At 45.5% G+C, this 15,747-nt stretch overlaps 1 protein-coding gene and 1 long non-coding RNA gene across 2 annotated transcripts; one reads left to right on the top strand and one right to left on the bottom strand.

The window, feature by feature from the left end:
• Window positions 1–5,758: 5,758 nt before the first annotated feature.
• On the bottom strand, window positions 5,759–7,701 carry LOC307188103. The gene is made up of 3 exons (XR_013828804.1): window positions 7,635–7,701; window positions 7,283–7,518; window positions 5,759–6,062 (listed from the first exon to the last, which is right to left on the bottom strand). It is a non-coding gene; the product is annotated as an uncharacterized lncRNA (long non-coding RNA).
• A 77-nt stretch (window positions 7,702–7,778) lies between these two features.
• On the top strand, window positions 7,779–10,426 carry RPL37A (ribosomal protein L37a). The gene is made up of 4 exons (XM_079924938.1): window positions 7,779–7,915; window positions 8,322–8,450; window positions 9,028–9,110; window positions 10,189–10,426. Exons 1-4 carry the CDS (start codon window positions 7,913–7,915, stop codon window positions 10,250–10,252), a joined length of 279 nt encoding a protein of 92 aa, XP_079781064.1. The 5' UTR covers window positions 7,779–7,912; the 3' UTR covers window positions 10,253–10,426.
• The last annotated feature ends 5,321 nt before the right edge of the window (window positions 10,427–15,747 follow it).

Raw genomic sequence — 15,747 nt, forward strand, 5'->3', positions numbered from 1 at the left:
GACTTTGCTCTTGTCTGTGGCCAATCAGAGAAGGGCGAGCAAGAGCTCTTCAGGCACAAAGTGAAGGAACAACATGGGCCCCGGGGCCCCGGGATAAGCCCTTTCTGTCTCCAGCATGAGATGAGTGTAGCATGATGCTTGCACCCCAGATTTCTTTCAAGAATAAAATGTTCCATATGCCCCCAAGAGAGCTGGTCAATGCAGCAGCTACAAGAACTCTTCTCTGGAGGCAACTTTTAACTTATTTATTTTTCTAAAGGCAAAAAGTGAATTTTGAGGGCTCCTGTGGAGGAGTGACTCAGCAGAGCTTTTGTTTTGTTTTGTTTTTGCGGTACGCGGGCCTCTCACTCTTGTGGCCTCTCCCGTTGCGAACTCAGGCTCCGGACGCGCAGGCTCAGCGGCCATGGCTCACAGGCCCAGCCACTACGCAGCATGTGGGATCCTCCCAGACTGGGGCACGAACCCGTGTCCCCTGCATTGGCAGGCGGACTCTCAACCACTGCGCCACCAGAGAAGCCCTCAGCAGAGGTGTTGACTGGGACTTTTAGGGGCACACATCACAGTTAACAACTTCTACACCTGATGATCCTCTGATGGGGGTGGAGATTTATCAGCCCACAGGTAAGACAAATGGAGACTCCACGCACAGTTCTCTGAAGTCACTTAGGGCTGATTTCGTGAGAGTGCTACTTGTACATCCTCAAGCTTGCTATTTAAAGTGAAGTGTTGAGTTTTGAAAAAACTGCTCTGAGCATGAACAATTTCCTCTTTTATTTATTTATTTTTGGCTGCCTTGGGCCTTTGTTGCTGCGCGCGGGCTTTCTCCAGTTCGGCGAGCGGGGGCTACTCTTCATTTGTTGTGGTGCGTGGCTTCTCTCGTTGCGGAGCACGGGCTCTAGGCGTGCGGACTTCCGTAGTTGTGGCTCACGTGCTCTAGAGCTCAGGCTCAGTAGTTGTGGCCCACGGTTCAGTTGCTCCACGGCGTGTGGGAGTCTTCCCAGACCAGGAATCGAACCTGTGTCCCCTGCCTTGGCAGGCGGAGTCTTAACCACTGCACCAACCAGGGGAGTCCCAACGACTTCCTCTTATAATGGAGTGTCTCATTTTCAGGCACTCTACTGCATTTCTACTCATGCATCCTCTCTTCCCTTGCTCTCTCTGTCCATTTGAAGGCCAGAGACATAGGAGGCTATACAGGAGATGGGGTGGGCGATGGTAAACGTGCTAAAAGATGGTCTGAATTAGACTCTAGAGCCAGCCCAGGAGAGCTCACCTCAGCTCGGGCTGCCCCAGTGCGAGGCTGGCCGTGCTTACCCACCCACCCTGGACGAGTGAGCACCACTCCTGCCTGGCCTAGAGCACAGACTGGAACAGGAGGGCCATGAGAGTGCTTGGGTTTTTTTTTTTTTTTTTTTGGCTAAGCCACACGGCTTGCAGGATCTTAGTTCCCTGACCAGGGATTGAACCCACGCCACCACAGTGAAAGTGCCGAGTCCCGACCACTGGACCACCAGGGAACTTCCAAGCGCTTGTTTCTCAACACTCCTTCACCAGTCCTGTTTGTTTGCACTAATACGTTTTAATTCAGTTTTCTGGAGACAGGGCATAGTTTGGGTGGAAAGGTTTCCAGAAATAGTCCCCCAAAGGCAGTGTGTTTCTCTTCTGGAGCAGACTTGCTCCCTTGGCCCCCTTGCCGTCCTCCACCCTAAAGGGACAGAGAATGTGTGGGTGGAGCCTCTGGTGAAACTGAGGGACACTGAGTACACCCTACTCCATCGGCAGTAGCCATGTAGTCGGTGGCAGTAGCCATGACTATAATAGTCTCATTGCGCTCAAGCTAAAGAAATTAAAGGAGACAAGAGATGCGCATATTTTTAAGAAGAAGTAGAAAGCAGATATGTTGAAGTTCCCTGAGTGTGGCAGAACAGAAAATAGGATTGAAAAGGCATCAAGAGACATTGAAATCATGTATCATCATCACCATCTCAACAATAATAGCCATCATTCAGAAATGCCCACCAGGTACCTCACAGAAATTATTTAATCGTCCCAAGAACCTTAGAAGTTATGGTATACTCATTTTGCAGCTGAGGAAACAGCTTGAATCTTGTGATATAGTAGAAAGAGCACTAGTCTGGAAGTCATTTATTGGCTGTATGACCTTGGGCAAGTCATTGGACCTCGCTGGGCTTCAGTTTCCAGTTGGAGCTATGTTATCTCTAAAGCCTTTCTTTAGTTCTAACATAAGTGGATTGACCTTGTAAGGCAGAGAAGCCCAGATAAATAAAACCCTTAAAACCCATCATCGCCATTATACCGTCCAAGGTAACACTTCCCCACTCAATACATATCCATTACCACTGATGTGCCAGGCTCTGTGCTCAGTCCTGGGATGCAGAGGTGGACAACTGAGGCCCTGTCTTCAGGGAGTTGACTTGTGGTGACCTCGGCTTGTTGTTTTTCAAATAGACTTTATGTTTAGAAAAGTTTTAGATTTATAAAGACATTGAAGAGATAGTACAGACAGTTCCCATGTACTTTCTCACCCAGTTCCCCCTGTTATTAACATCTTACATTAGTATGGTACATTCCTTATAATCAATGAACCAATATTGATACATTATTATTAACTTAAGTGTATAGTTTATTCAGAGCGCCTTAGTTTTTACCTAACTTCTTCTGTTCCAGGATCTCATTTTTACATTTAGTCATCATGTCGCCTTAAGCTCCTCTTGGCTGTGACAATTTCTCAGACTCTCTTGCTTTTTATGATCTTAACACTTTGGGGGAGTGCCGGTCAAGTATTTTGTAGGACACCCCACTATTGGAATTTGTCTGATTTTTTTTTTCGTGACTAGACTGGGGTTATGGGTTTGGGGGAGGAGGATCACAGAAATAAAGTGCCATTGTCACCACATCTATCAGAGGGACACACTCTCTCCATGATTTACGACTGTTTGATATTGACCTTGACCTGTTTGGCAGGTTTCTCCACTCTAAAGTTACACTTTTTTTCCCCTTTTTTGTGCTCTTTGGAAGAAGTTACTCTGCACAGCCCACACTTAAGGAGTGAGGAGTTATATCCCCCTTCCTAGAGGGCACAGAATCCACAAAAATTATCTAGAATTCTTCTGCAAGAGAGATTCTCCCCCATTTATTTATTTATTCAACCATTTATTTATATCAGCATGAACTCATGGACATTTATTTTCTACTTTGGGTTAAAAATCAATAAAACTTTATTTTTTGCTCAAAAATTTCCAGACTTATCCATTGGGAGTTCTTTCAGTTGGTTCCCATGGCTCTTTGACGCAGCTCCGTCACAGCAGGGTTTTTCTGCTTTTTGTGTTGTGAGCACTCCTTTACTTTCTGGCACTACAAGATGCTCCAGGCTCATCTTGTACATGTTCTGCCCCAGTCCTAGAATCAGTCATTTCTCCAAGGAGCCCTGGTTTCTTTCATCGTGTAACAGAATGATATTAGAAACCATGATGAGAGCTAGGTGTACTCATTGCTAATGGACTTAAAAAATTTTTTTTCCAATTATAACTACATACTCATTATAAAAGATAATTAGAAAATGCAGAAATGTATAAAAACAAAACTCAATTTAAATATTCCCACTACCCACAACCACAGAAAAGTAGACTTTTTGCTTTTTCTCTGGAATCACATAGCCAGAGCTGGCATAACAGAACAGGGAGGGTAAAGAGAGAACTGCTTTTGTTCCACACAAAAAGTCTACAGGATGGTGAGAACACAAATTGCCCGGTCAGTCCTCTGCCCCAACAGCACTCAACGTCTGGAAACTCTTCCTGGAATCACAGAACACAAGAACTGGATGGGACCCTAGAGGTCATCTTGTCCAGCCCCTCATTGTAAAGATGGTCAGTGCTGGGAGGCAGGAGGTGGGTCTCCAGGCCATGCAGGGACCGTGGCTAACCCAAAATCATACCACAAGGTAGTCAGAGAGCCTGCCCTAGACCAAGTGCCAGAGACCCGACTTCAAGTTAAGAACGTCTTCTGCTGTGATTTAGTTCAGTGCACTAAATATTATGACTTGGAGTGGTGTAAGCCAACAATTAACAGAACTTACCTTGGGGTCAGATAGATGTGGATTTCAGTTCTAGTTCTACCACACTGCTGTGTGCCCTTGGACAAAGTACTTAACTTCTCTGAGTGGCAGTCTCTCCATCTGAAATGATAACAGTAATAGTTACAACTGTATAGTATTTACTATGTTCCCGGCACTGTGGCAAACGCTTGTCATGTGTTTAACCCATTGGCTCTTTACAACAACATCATGAGGTAGGTATTATAATTATTCAGATTTGACAGTTGAGGAAACCGACACAGAGAAAAGTAAAATAACTTATCAGAGGTCTCACAAGGGGTAAATAGCAGAGCCCTGCTTTGAAACCAGACCTATGTTCCTTATCATAACTAATAAGACCTCCTCTCTTTATCCTAATGATGAAGATAATGATTCTTCCTATTTCAAAGGATCATAGTGAAAAGTAAATGTGAACATCCATGTAAAATACTCAGAACAGTGCCCACCATATGGTACCTTCCAGAACATGCCAGCTGGCGTTATTGTTATCACTTCTGCTGCTTTGAGCCCCAGTGAGACAGGCTAGGACCTGGGACCCTTCGCTGCAGTGCTTGCATCTGGACAACAAAATACAAAGAACCTATACGGTACTAAAAATAACTGCGTGCATGCGCAGCTGGGGCAAATTCTGCACAAAAGACACAAAGAGACCAAAAAACCCAGCTGCTACTTTAGAAGAGCCAGGAGCAAAAGCAGGGCACTGCACATGCGCCTGCACACAACACCTTCTAAGCCACCCCTCCGCCCGGCCCCTGGACACACCCCTACCCGCACCCCATAAGAGGAACCAGCTGGCTCCCACTCAGGGAGCAAGCAAGCAAGGGGACCTGTTGTTTCTTCTCGATCCCCGCTGCTGCAGCAGGGGCCCCAATAAAGCCTTGCCTGAATTTCTTGTCTGGCCTCTGATCAATTTCTATTGATTAAGGAGGCCAAGAACCCTGGTCGGTAACAACTCTACCCATCCTGTACTCAAATCTTGAAGGGTTGAATGATCGTAACCATATGAAATTCGAAGTATGTAACTGTCTGCAAGGTGTGTGTGTGGTTTCTTTTTGTCAGGTAAGGTTTTACTGGGGCCCCTGCTGCAGCAAGGAGGAGTGAGAACTGACAACAGGTTTCCTTGCTTGCTCGGGAACTGCGAGGGTGGGGAGAGCAGGTTCCTTATATGGGGCGAGGGTGGGGGTGTGTCCAGGGGTCGGACTGGAGGCGCGGCTTAGGTGTTTTGCCCACCCCTCTGGTGGTGTTGAGTGCAGGGGGCATGCTCAGTACCCTGCCTTTGCTCCCTTCACCCAGTTTTTGCTTCTGGCTCTTCAGAAATGGCAGTTGGGCTTTATCGATCTTTTGTATCTTTTTTCCAGAATTTGCCCCACCTGGTCATGCACGCAGTCATTTTTAGTCCCATACAGTTTCTTTGTATTCTGTTGCTGGAGGAGAGGTGTGTCCAGGTGCAAGCGCGGCAGCAAAGGGTCCCTGGCCGCAGCCTGTCTCATTCCCCCGGAGAGATTCTACACCCCTATTTTTTTTTTTTTTTGCGGTGCGCGGGCCTCTCACCGTTGTGGCCTCTCCCGTTGCGGAGCACAGGCTCCGGACGTGCAGGCTCAGCGGCCATGGCTCACGGGCCCAGCCGCTCCACCGCATGTGGGATCTTCCCGGACCGGGGCACGAACCCGTGTCCCCTGCATCGGCAGGCAGACTCTCAACCACTGCGCCACCAGAGAAGCCCCTACACCCTTATTCTTAAGGGGGAAGGGGCCGAAGGTCTCTTCTTCTGAAACTTCTTCCTGCTGGACGGGGGCCGCCGACCGTAGCCTACCCTAGAGGTGTAGATGTCCCTCGCTGACTGTTCCAAGGACCTGTAGGGACCTGGGCCACTCTCTGCTGGAATGGGTTGAATTCCTTGAGCCACAGTGAGCCTTACTTCAAACTGTTGGAGCCTAGAAGACACAAACTTAACCAAAAGGTTAAACAAACACGGGCCAAAATGAGAAGAACAACAACAGCCTTAAAGAGTCTAGAAAGGGAAGGAACCAGGTTAACTTTGGGAGGGCTTCTTTAACTGTTGACCAGACGGGGAGGCGATGTCACCCCTACCAAGAAGCCATTCTTTCTGGGTGTATATTTTTGTTCATCTCAGGGTTAAAGTTTAACATGTTTCTCTATTATTAGAGTGGAAGGTCGGACCTGTTGGTCCCAGGTCTCCTTGGACAAAAAAGTCTTAGTCACAGGTTTACAACAGTAGGGAAAACAACGGAGTACTAGACGAAATATAGCATAAATCAGTATGACTGAAAAGAAAAGGGTTATAAGAAAACGAAAACCTCCTACCAGAAAGTTTTTTATACCTTGTGGGATCCAAGAGAACAAACTAGAGAACCAGTTTTTAATTTCCCTGCCCATATTCAATAGCGAGGATTGGTGGTTAATTGTCTGCTGAAGCCAGGTGGCTTGTAGAATTTTAATATACCATGAGCCATGAACACATGCACAATCATTTGTGAACTGAAGCCTTTTTTTTTTTTTTTGCGTTACGCGGGCCTCTCACTGTTGTGGCCTCTCCCGTTGCGGAGCACAGGCTCCGGACGCGCAGGCCCAGCGGCCATGGCTCATGGGCGCAGCCGCTCCTTGGCATGTGGGATCTTCCCAGACCAGGACACAAACCCGTGTCCCCTGCATCGGCAGGCAGACTCTCAACCACTGCACCACCAGGGAAGCCCGTGAAGCCAGTTTTTAACCTGAATTCTGACCGGAAACAAGGTCAAGTAATCCCACAATGCCTTTCGGCCCTCATGGTCTTTCTTAGCTCCTAAATCATGGATCCTCCCTTACACTTTTATTTCAAAATTCTCTGAGCTTCCTCTCCTCGGGTGTAACCATCTTCTGAGAAAAGGCAGCAACACTTTCAAGAGCGTGTTCTACATGTTCCCAGCCTCTTTATTTGAACATACCCTTCAGTTCCTGGCCTTAACCAGAAAACTAGCTCTGCTCTGCTGACCCTTACGAAGGAGCTGGAAGGAAAGATAATAGATGTGGTTCAAGAGTGAGATGCTGGGGCTTAAGGTTTCAGGCAGGGACCTGACAGCTGAGGATGGGGCCGTGGGAGTGGATTCTGAAATGAAGCGGGAGGTAGGCCATCAGAACTGAGATGGAGGGAGAAGCTGAAAGACTTACATGGTTCACTCCTCCCCAGCCTTCGGATCTGACTTTCCTCAGGGAACCCAAGGCTCTTCCGTTTTAGGAGTCGGTGGAACCATCTTCCTTCCTTCAGAGCTCTGATCGGTTTTATAACTTGTTAATGTGGTCATATGGCTTCCTCTGGCTAGACTGTAACTTATGAGTGGAGCCTTGGTCTTTAGTCACCTCTGTGCCGGCCCCCTGCACAGGGCCTGCCGCTTTTAGAAGGCATACTGTAGAAAGCAATGAGATTTGGAATCATAAGATCTAAGCCCTTATCTAAGCCAAGCGCCAGTGAGCAAGTCACTTAAATTCTGAATCTTGTCCATAAAAATGACGGAAATCGTACCTGCTTTGCAGGATTTCGTGAGATATGTGTCAGATAATGTCGATGTGGGAAAGTGCTTCTGCTACACAGTTTGTTGCTACAACCTGTTGAAGAGTAAACCTGTCTCAGAAGCGTCCAGCCACACCCTCCGGGAGGCACCCGGAATGAGAAAAACCTCCGAACCATAGAGTTCAGTTCCTAGCTGGGCCTCCCAGCCCTCCACTTCCGCTTGACCGCCTAAAACCGCGCCTGCGCAATTGGCCACTTCCTCTCTGGGCTTGGACTTAAGTTGCTGCGTCATGGTGAGTGTTGCTCCCGGGTGAGGCCTAGATGTGTATCCGCTTGCATCTATCCTTTTTTTTGTTTGTTTCTTCGTCCTAACCTACCTCTCTTGCTCGCCCGCTCTGTGCCGTGTCCCCGGCCTCTGTACCCTCGCCGCTCCTTTCGGACGCGGCCTGGAGCGGATGGGCGGGGGAGCTTGGCGGGAGGCTGGCGTCCGGCCGGGTTAACCGGGTGCTCTCGGAGCACCAGGCCCACCGTCGGTCCTGGTTTTACCGGGATGGGGTGGAATGGGGGGAGCTACGTGACAGGCGGGGGCTGGGTGGGTGGAAGAATGGCGTATGGAGGCCCCGGGACTTGGTGGAGGGACGAAGTCTCCGTTTCTTGGTCCTAATATCGCTGGTTTCTGTCTTATCTCATTCTTAACAGGCGAAACGCACCAAGAAGGTCGGAATCGTGGGCAAATACGGGACCCGTTATGGTGCCTCCCTGAGGAAAATGGTGAAGAAAATTGAAATCAGCCAGCACGCCAAGTACACTTGCTCCTTCTGTGGCAAGGTAAGATGGGCGCTGGGACGGGGGCGGGGAGAGGGAGGGAAGGTTTCCTTCTGAAGTGAGCCCTCTCTTGAAGGAAGTTGATAAATGGTTTGCTGGTTCTAAGTTGTTGAGCGGTTAGAGTTGCACATACCATGGGTGACCCGTTATGAAATAAGAGTATTGTTTATAATTTCAGGTTTTGTCAAACGCTTTTCATTTAAAGAAAACTATTTGGGAGCTAAAGGGGGAAAAATTATTTGGCAGCCCCAGCCGAAACCAAACCTGCTTTGTGGGACATGCTCTGTGTTTTGCCTACTGATGTTGCTAGAGATTTTTGTTAAATATTTGTATGTTTATTGTGTGCAAAAGTACTGTTATGGCAATGCTTGTTTTGGGGGGAGGGAAGGGTCTTCCACATCCCTGGCAGTGTCACCATGGTGAATGCACATTTTGCACCAGCGAACTTGAAATTAGAAAAAACATGAATAGCCACATAAAATACACCAGCTTTAGTTTTCTAGTGTAATTTAGATCCCTGGATGTTTATTATATAAAAGGCTCTTTTTTGGTCATAGGAAAAATTGATTGTCTTTTACAGACCAAGATGAAGAGACGAGCTGTGGGCATTTGGCACTGTGGTTCCTGCATGAAAACGGTAGCTGGTGGTGCGTGGACCTACAAGTGAGTCCATTTCTTTATGGTATTTGGAAGTGTTCGGAGCGTGTCGAAATTCCAGGTTTGTTGCTGGATGGGCTAGTTTGTTTAACAGGTCTGTTAGCTGGGCTGACTGCTGAACGCTTGTGTGGCAGGCTGTTTTTATAAAAACTAAGAGGTCAGTTAGCTTATTACTGTATGTGTATTGAGGCCATCTGGGCCGCCACGCCTTTGCCACTCTAAACAGTATTGGTTGGACTTTTTCAGCTTTGTGACTGACAAGGGCCAGGTGATATTTATTGCTGTGATAAACCTCTGTGCTGGTTATTGATTGTGTGGACTCCTGAGTTGATCCGTTTCTGGAAACTCAGGCCACTCTTGAAGGCCGCTAACCTTGGAATTCATTGCTGACCCTGAAGGTTGACATGTTTTTCCTCTAGCTAGTGTGTGGACTTGTGCTGTCCAATACACTAGTCACTTACGTACAGTTAAGGGATTTGGCTAGTGTAGTTGAAGTTGTTGATTTTTGTTAAATTTAAATTTAAAATGGAAACAATGTAAAACGTTGGAAAATGTTGAAATGATAATGTGGATATACATAAAAGCACCTGTGGGAGTGTCTGTGAGGATGAAAGGGGAAGTGGGGAGTTGGTTGCTCTCTTGGCCGTGATGGTTAAATTAGCATTCATCTGCCACGTGGGGGTGGGGTGGGTGTATGTTTTTCAGGTGCAGTTCCTGAGTGTTGTGGCAAAACATTCTTCTGTCATTTCCACAATGTACTGTAGTCTGCTTTACTGCCTTAGTCATTGTTTTCTTGATATCTCACCGTACCATCTTATAATTTATTAGTTTCTTCGGACATTCTGTCCATTCTCTTTTAATGAGTTTAGTCAGCCTCTTGTAGTCATTCCTTCATGTTAATTTCATGCTCTGCTGTCTGAGAAATCAGACGCATGAGATTGCCTAATTCTTCAGGTTCTGAAGACGTGGCTGTTAATAGATGCCATCATCATCATTAAGATTGTAATGTAAAAATGAGGCACATTTCTCATTTGCCATTCTACATGTTAACTAGTTTTGGAACCAAATTTGTTTTTCTTTCCAGCACCACTTCTGCCGTCACAGTAAAGTCTGCCATCAGAAGACTGAAGGAATTGAAGGACCAGTAGAAGCGCCACCATTTGATACGTTGCTAGCCTATAATAAATGGGTTAATTTATGTAACAAAATTACTTTGGTTTGTTGTTAATTCTATTAGTTAGACGTTCTTATTTGCATTGCATTAACTTGCTTTCTAAAAAAGGACTTGGATATTAAAATTCTTTTAATTTTTGTTGGAAGAACATGCTCAGATGGGTTGTCATAATCCAGTTTTTTTCAATAGTCAAATGGTACATGACATAAAAATATGAGCCTAAGTCTGTTCTTGCCAGTTAGATTTCTTGGAGATACATTGGTTCAAAAAACGCAAACTGTTTTAAAATCACAGTTAATATATAGATTTTAATATTTTGAAGGTAGGATGACATACACTGCCTATTAACTTGGTGTTTTGTCTGACCACACACTGACCTTGTAGAAATGTTTGACACAGGCCTGCAGGAATGGGATTTTGGATCCACATAGGGAGTTGAATAAGCATTAGGTGGCTGCGGTTAAGAAGCACCAAGTCAGCCAAACTGCCTAGGTAGTTGTATGGTGTATGTTAAGATCCTTACCTTCTCTGCTTAGTTTCCCGCGTAATGCCTGGTAGTAGAATGGAGTATGTGATGGGAGCTGGGATTACTAATTGGAGTCTTATTTGAAGGCTTTTGTGTTACTTTGCTTGGGAATTTGGGTGTGATTCTGTAGGCAATAGAGAATTACTAGAATTTTAAAATGGTAAGGTGACGTTTAACATTTGTTGAGCCTGGGTATTCTAAGCATAGAGTATTATTTAATACCACAACAACTTAATGAAGTGTAGATAATCTCATTTACACATGACAAAGTTATATAACTTGTAAATGATGAAGCTGGGATTTCAACCCATGCATTCTTAGCTCCAGAGCTGATACGCCTAGACATAGTTGTTTTTTTTATGATAGTTTAAGAGGAGTGGGTGGGGGGCATAGAGACCAATTAGAAGGCTATTGAAATAGTAAGTTTTTTTTTTTCTCTCTGGTACGCGGGCCTCTCACTGTCGTGGCCTCTCCCGTTGCGGAGCACAGGCTCCGGACACGCAGGCTCAGCGGCCATGGCTCACGGGCCTAGCCGCTCCGCAGCATGTGGGATCTTCCCGGACTGGGGCATGAACCCGTTTTCCCCTGCATCGGCAGGCGGACTCTAAACCACTGCGCCGCCAGGGAAGCCCAGTAAATATTTTTGTGGCTAAAAAAATAGTGACTTTTCAGGCTTGCCTGGTGGCACAGTGGTTAAGAATCTGCCTGCCAATGCAGGGGACATGGGTTCGAGCCCTGGTCCGGGAAGATCCTACATGCCATGGAGCAAGTAAGCCCCTGTGCCACAACTACTGAGCCTGCGCTCTAGAGCCCACTAGCCACAACTACTGAGCCCGTGTGCCTAGAGCCCATGCTCTGCAACAAGAGAAGCCACTGCATTGAGAAGCCCATGCACCGCAATGAAGAGTAGCCCCTGCTAGTCGCAACTAGAGAGAGCCCACACACAGCCACGAAGACTCAACACAGCCAAAAATAAATAAATAAGAAAAAAAATAGTGACGTTTCCAAGACTACAGGAGGCAACTGGTTGGGGTAGGGCTGGAAATTAGGTTTCTGACCCCTAATCCATGCTTTTTCACTGTACTAGCCTGCCTTGTTTTTTGGGCTCAAGAGTGTGTCCCTTTGTAATCTGCTTCCCCACCCTTTGGCTTGGTTTTACAGTGGTTTTCTGAGCCTTTGTTTTTCTAAGCTGTTTAATTGACTTTGCATCAGGGTATAAAGAGTAATGCCTGTGTTCCTCACTAGACTCTAAGCTTACAGGCCATTTCATTGTATTCTAAATATTTCCTAAGGATGTTACGGAAAAACCCGAATGAACTTTTGGGCCAACCCAATGCTATTTGTGTGTATACAGGTCACCAGAAAGCCCAAACAGGAACACATCTAATTGCAAGTTTTGTTTTGGGTGTGTAGGTGAGGGCTGAGGTTACTTGAGCTTTGTTTCAAAGGATTATTAGCAAGAAACGAGGACTAGAGACTGAATTTTGGGACCAAAAATGGGCTAAGAAGGAATTGTGGGAGGACTCAGTTAAGATTGGAAATAACATCGGCAGTTTGGGAGTAGAACCAGAGCCAAGCAATCTGTACAGAGTTTTAAAAATTTCACTGTTAACCGTCTCCCTCTGGAAAACCAAAAGCCATTTTGTTGTTGATAGCACTTTGGGCCAGAATTCAACAACAGGGAAGGGAAACTTTGAGTATATGTTTTGGGATACGTGAGTCAAAATGAGTCAGGGGTCAAGTTAATGCCATGCCACCGCCAGCTCTGTAAGCCAGGACCCTTGAGAAGGCATATCAAGGAGTGTGGGAGGTATGGCTGACACCAAAGAACTTCAGGTGTATTTGTGGGTTCAGCCAGTGAAGAACGGGGTTAATTGAAGATGGAGACCGTACATTAAACCAGTGTGCATTGACCACTCCCTGAAATAAGGGCAAGATATGATCACTGCTCTTTAAGTTTGCTAGCAGGGGTGAAACAGCTTGGCTCATTAAACATTTACAAACTCCTGGTTTATGTGATAAAAGTGTAAAGTAATTATATAAGGCAGTTTCAATCAAAATGCTAATTTTTCTTTACCTGAAATCTACAAAATGTTCCCAAAATTTAATTTGGGAACAAAATTAGGACAAGGACAAGAACAAGAAAATGTAGAATAGTGGTTAAAAACATGGATTCTAGAGTCAGAAGTAGGAGTTTAAATTTCTTACTAGCTAGTGACCTTGGACAAGTTTACTCTGTTTCTTCAATTTCCTCATTTGTAGAAAGGATATACTAGTTTCCCCCTCAAACAACAAATTAGGTAAAATTGGCTTTAGAACACTCACTAACTGGATCTTGGAGAGGGAAAGAGTGCTAAGTTTGGAGATAGTGGTGCTGTATTTCAGTAGAAAAGAGGTGGAAGCAGGAGGGAAACTGCCTGTGACAAGAGGATGAGTTACAATGTTGGGGAAGGAGGAAGAGATGTGAGGTTTGGGCTGAGAAGCTTTTATAAAGTACATTTTTGATCCCAGGGAAAAGAAGAGCTAAAGCAAGATTTTTTGATACAGGAAGCTAATATGCCGTGTGTGTGTGTGCGTGCGTGTGTGTGTGTGTGTCAATGTGACATACCCATAGTCCGGAGTACTCTACAGCTAAAATTCTTCGGGCTTTTGTGCTGTTTGTTTTACTCCGCTGCATCCCATCTGCTTGTGGTTTTATCTGTGAAGTTGTCATGTGGATCTGTCAGGGGTTACATTCTAGGATATTTTTGCTAAGGATCAAGAAACAATAACTTTTCCAGGTGTTTCACCTACTATTTTATTCTAATTGTAGATTAGTCTTTCTTTAGCTTACTCCAGGCTGTGGAGAAAGTAAGTTACGGTTTGGCTGCTTTTTGCACATGAATCATAAAAGAATTTCCCCAAGCACTATTGAAAAGGGATGGACAAATGATAGAGTAAATGGAACCGATCATATATATATATATATATATATATATATATATATATATATATTTTGGCCGTGCCTTGTGGCATGCAGGATCTTAGCTCCCCAACCAGGGATGGAACCTGGGCACTTGGCAGTGAGAGCAAGGCATCCTAACCACTGGACTGCCAGGGAATTCCTCCAATCATTTCTTTTAGAGAATTTGAGTCAAATGGCACAGATACACTAAGGGAAAGCACTGAGCTTTGGAAAACGTTCATGGACTCCTGCCAAGATCACAGCGCTGCCCCAATTCCTGCCTGTTTCAGTTAGTTTTTTGGTTGCATGTAGGAGACTGACTCAAGCTAACTAAAGCAGAAGAGATTTACTGGAGCATAATTGAGTGCTTCACAGGCTAGAAAAGAAAGACTAGGTTTGTAAGATGAAGAAACCAGGGCATCTTCACAGTTATCAATGGAGGAGCTGAGAGACAGTCCCCTTTATTTCTTTTTTTAATAAATTTATTTATTTATGGCTGCATTGGGTCTTCGTTGCACTGGCTTTCTTTAGTTGCATTGAGCGGTGGCTACTCTTTGTTGCGGTGCGCAAGCTTCTCATTGCGGTGGCTTCTTGTTGCAGAGCACGGGCTCTAGGCGCACAGGCTTCAGTGGTTGTGGCTCGCGGGCTCTAGAGCGCAGGCTCAGTAGTTGTGGCGCATGGGCTTTGTTGCTCTGGGGCATGTGGGATCTTCCCGGACCAGGGCTCGAACCCATGTCCTCTGCATTGGCAGGCAGATTCTCAGCCACTGCGCCACCAGGGAAGCCCCCTTTATTTCTTTTGGGCATTATTCTGGAATCAAAAACCTGAAGAGAGGGTCCAGTTGGCTTAGTTGAGGTTACATTTCTGTCCCTTGGCACCTTAGTCAACCGTCTCATCAAAACTACACATGACAAGAAAAATCTCCAAGAGGAAATCAGATTGGCTATAATTTTAGAAGGGCAAGTATCCATAACATAAAACTTATTACTGGAATTGTATTCTAAACTTACAAACCGTCTAGTTTAAAAGTAACACTTCTTGCATTTTGTCCTTCAAACCACCTTGCAAATTGCAACTCACTGAAGAACATTACAATTAGGCTACAAGAATACACTGTAAATTGTGCCTCAGTTCTTCCACATGGAAACCTGAGGCCATTGACTATGGTCAGAACAGGAGCTTACGGAAGTCAGATGCTATCTTGGATTGAGTCATCAGTGGGTAGTGTGGAATGCTGCCTCCCATCCTGGGGTTTTTACCCCACTCTCAGAATGTAGAATGGGACTAGATAATACTTAGTAGCTGGTGAATTAACTTTCATTCATCCCTTGGCCAACGGAGGGAAGGCTCTTAGTTTTGGAAAAGTCAAGCACAAACCTAGAATTGTACTCCCCTGCCTCCTCCCCTCCCCCTGCACCTAAAACATATACCAAGGTAGTAAACCAAAAGGAATCCCTGGGGAATCAGATTAATGGTAAGACTGAAAACTGAAATTGTCAGGAGCAATGGTCTTGGTCATAACCAATCTCAATGTGATTCCAAATGTAGTTCTGTATTGGAGGAAAGCAACACCTCTGGCCCTGGCATGCTATTAACCTAACAAATGTTTCCCCTCATCCCTATATGCAAAGTAATCAAAATTAGTTTGCCTTCACGTTACAGGGACAGCAGTATACTTTCATTGTTTTACTTCAGGGCCAGCAACTCACGTGTTCTCTGTCATAATTCTGATGGATCTTGATCACGTCTCACAGAATATCAGAGTGATCCATTACACTGATGAAATAACTGGACCAAGTGAGATCAGGAAGTATTGTGAACCTGACATGCCTTCGACATGCATACAGTGATTTAGGTCACCCTGCCTATCTAAAGTGACGGACAAGTTTCTTCACTTTAGACCACCCCTACTTAAGAAGGGGGCTTGATATTTATTGGATCTGTTTGGATTTGGGGGACAAAACATCACATTTGGGTGTGCTTCTCTGTCCCATTTACC

The sequence above is a fragment of the Stenella coeruleoalba genome (assembly GCF_951394435.1).
Source record: "Stenella coeruleoalba genome assembly, chromosome: 6".
In the NCBI taxonomy this organism is placed as follows: Eukaryota; Metazoa; Chordata; class Mammalia; order Artiodactyla; family Delphinidae; genus Stenella; species Stenella coeruleoalba.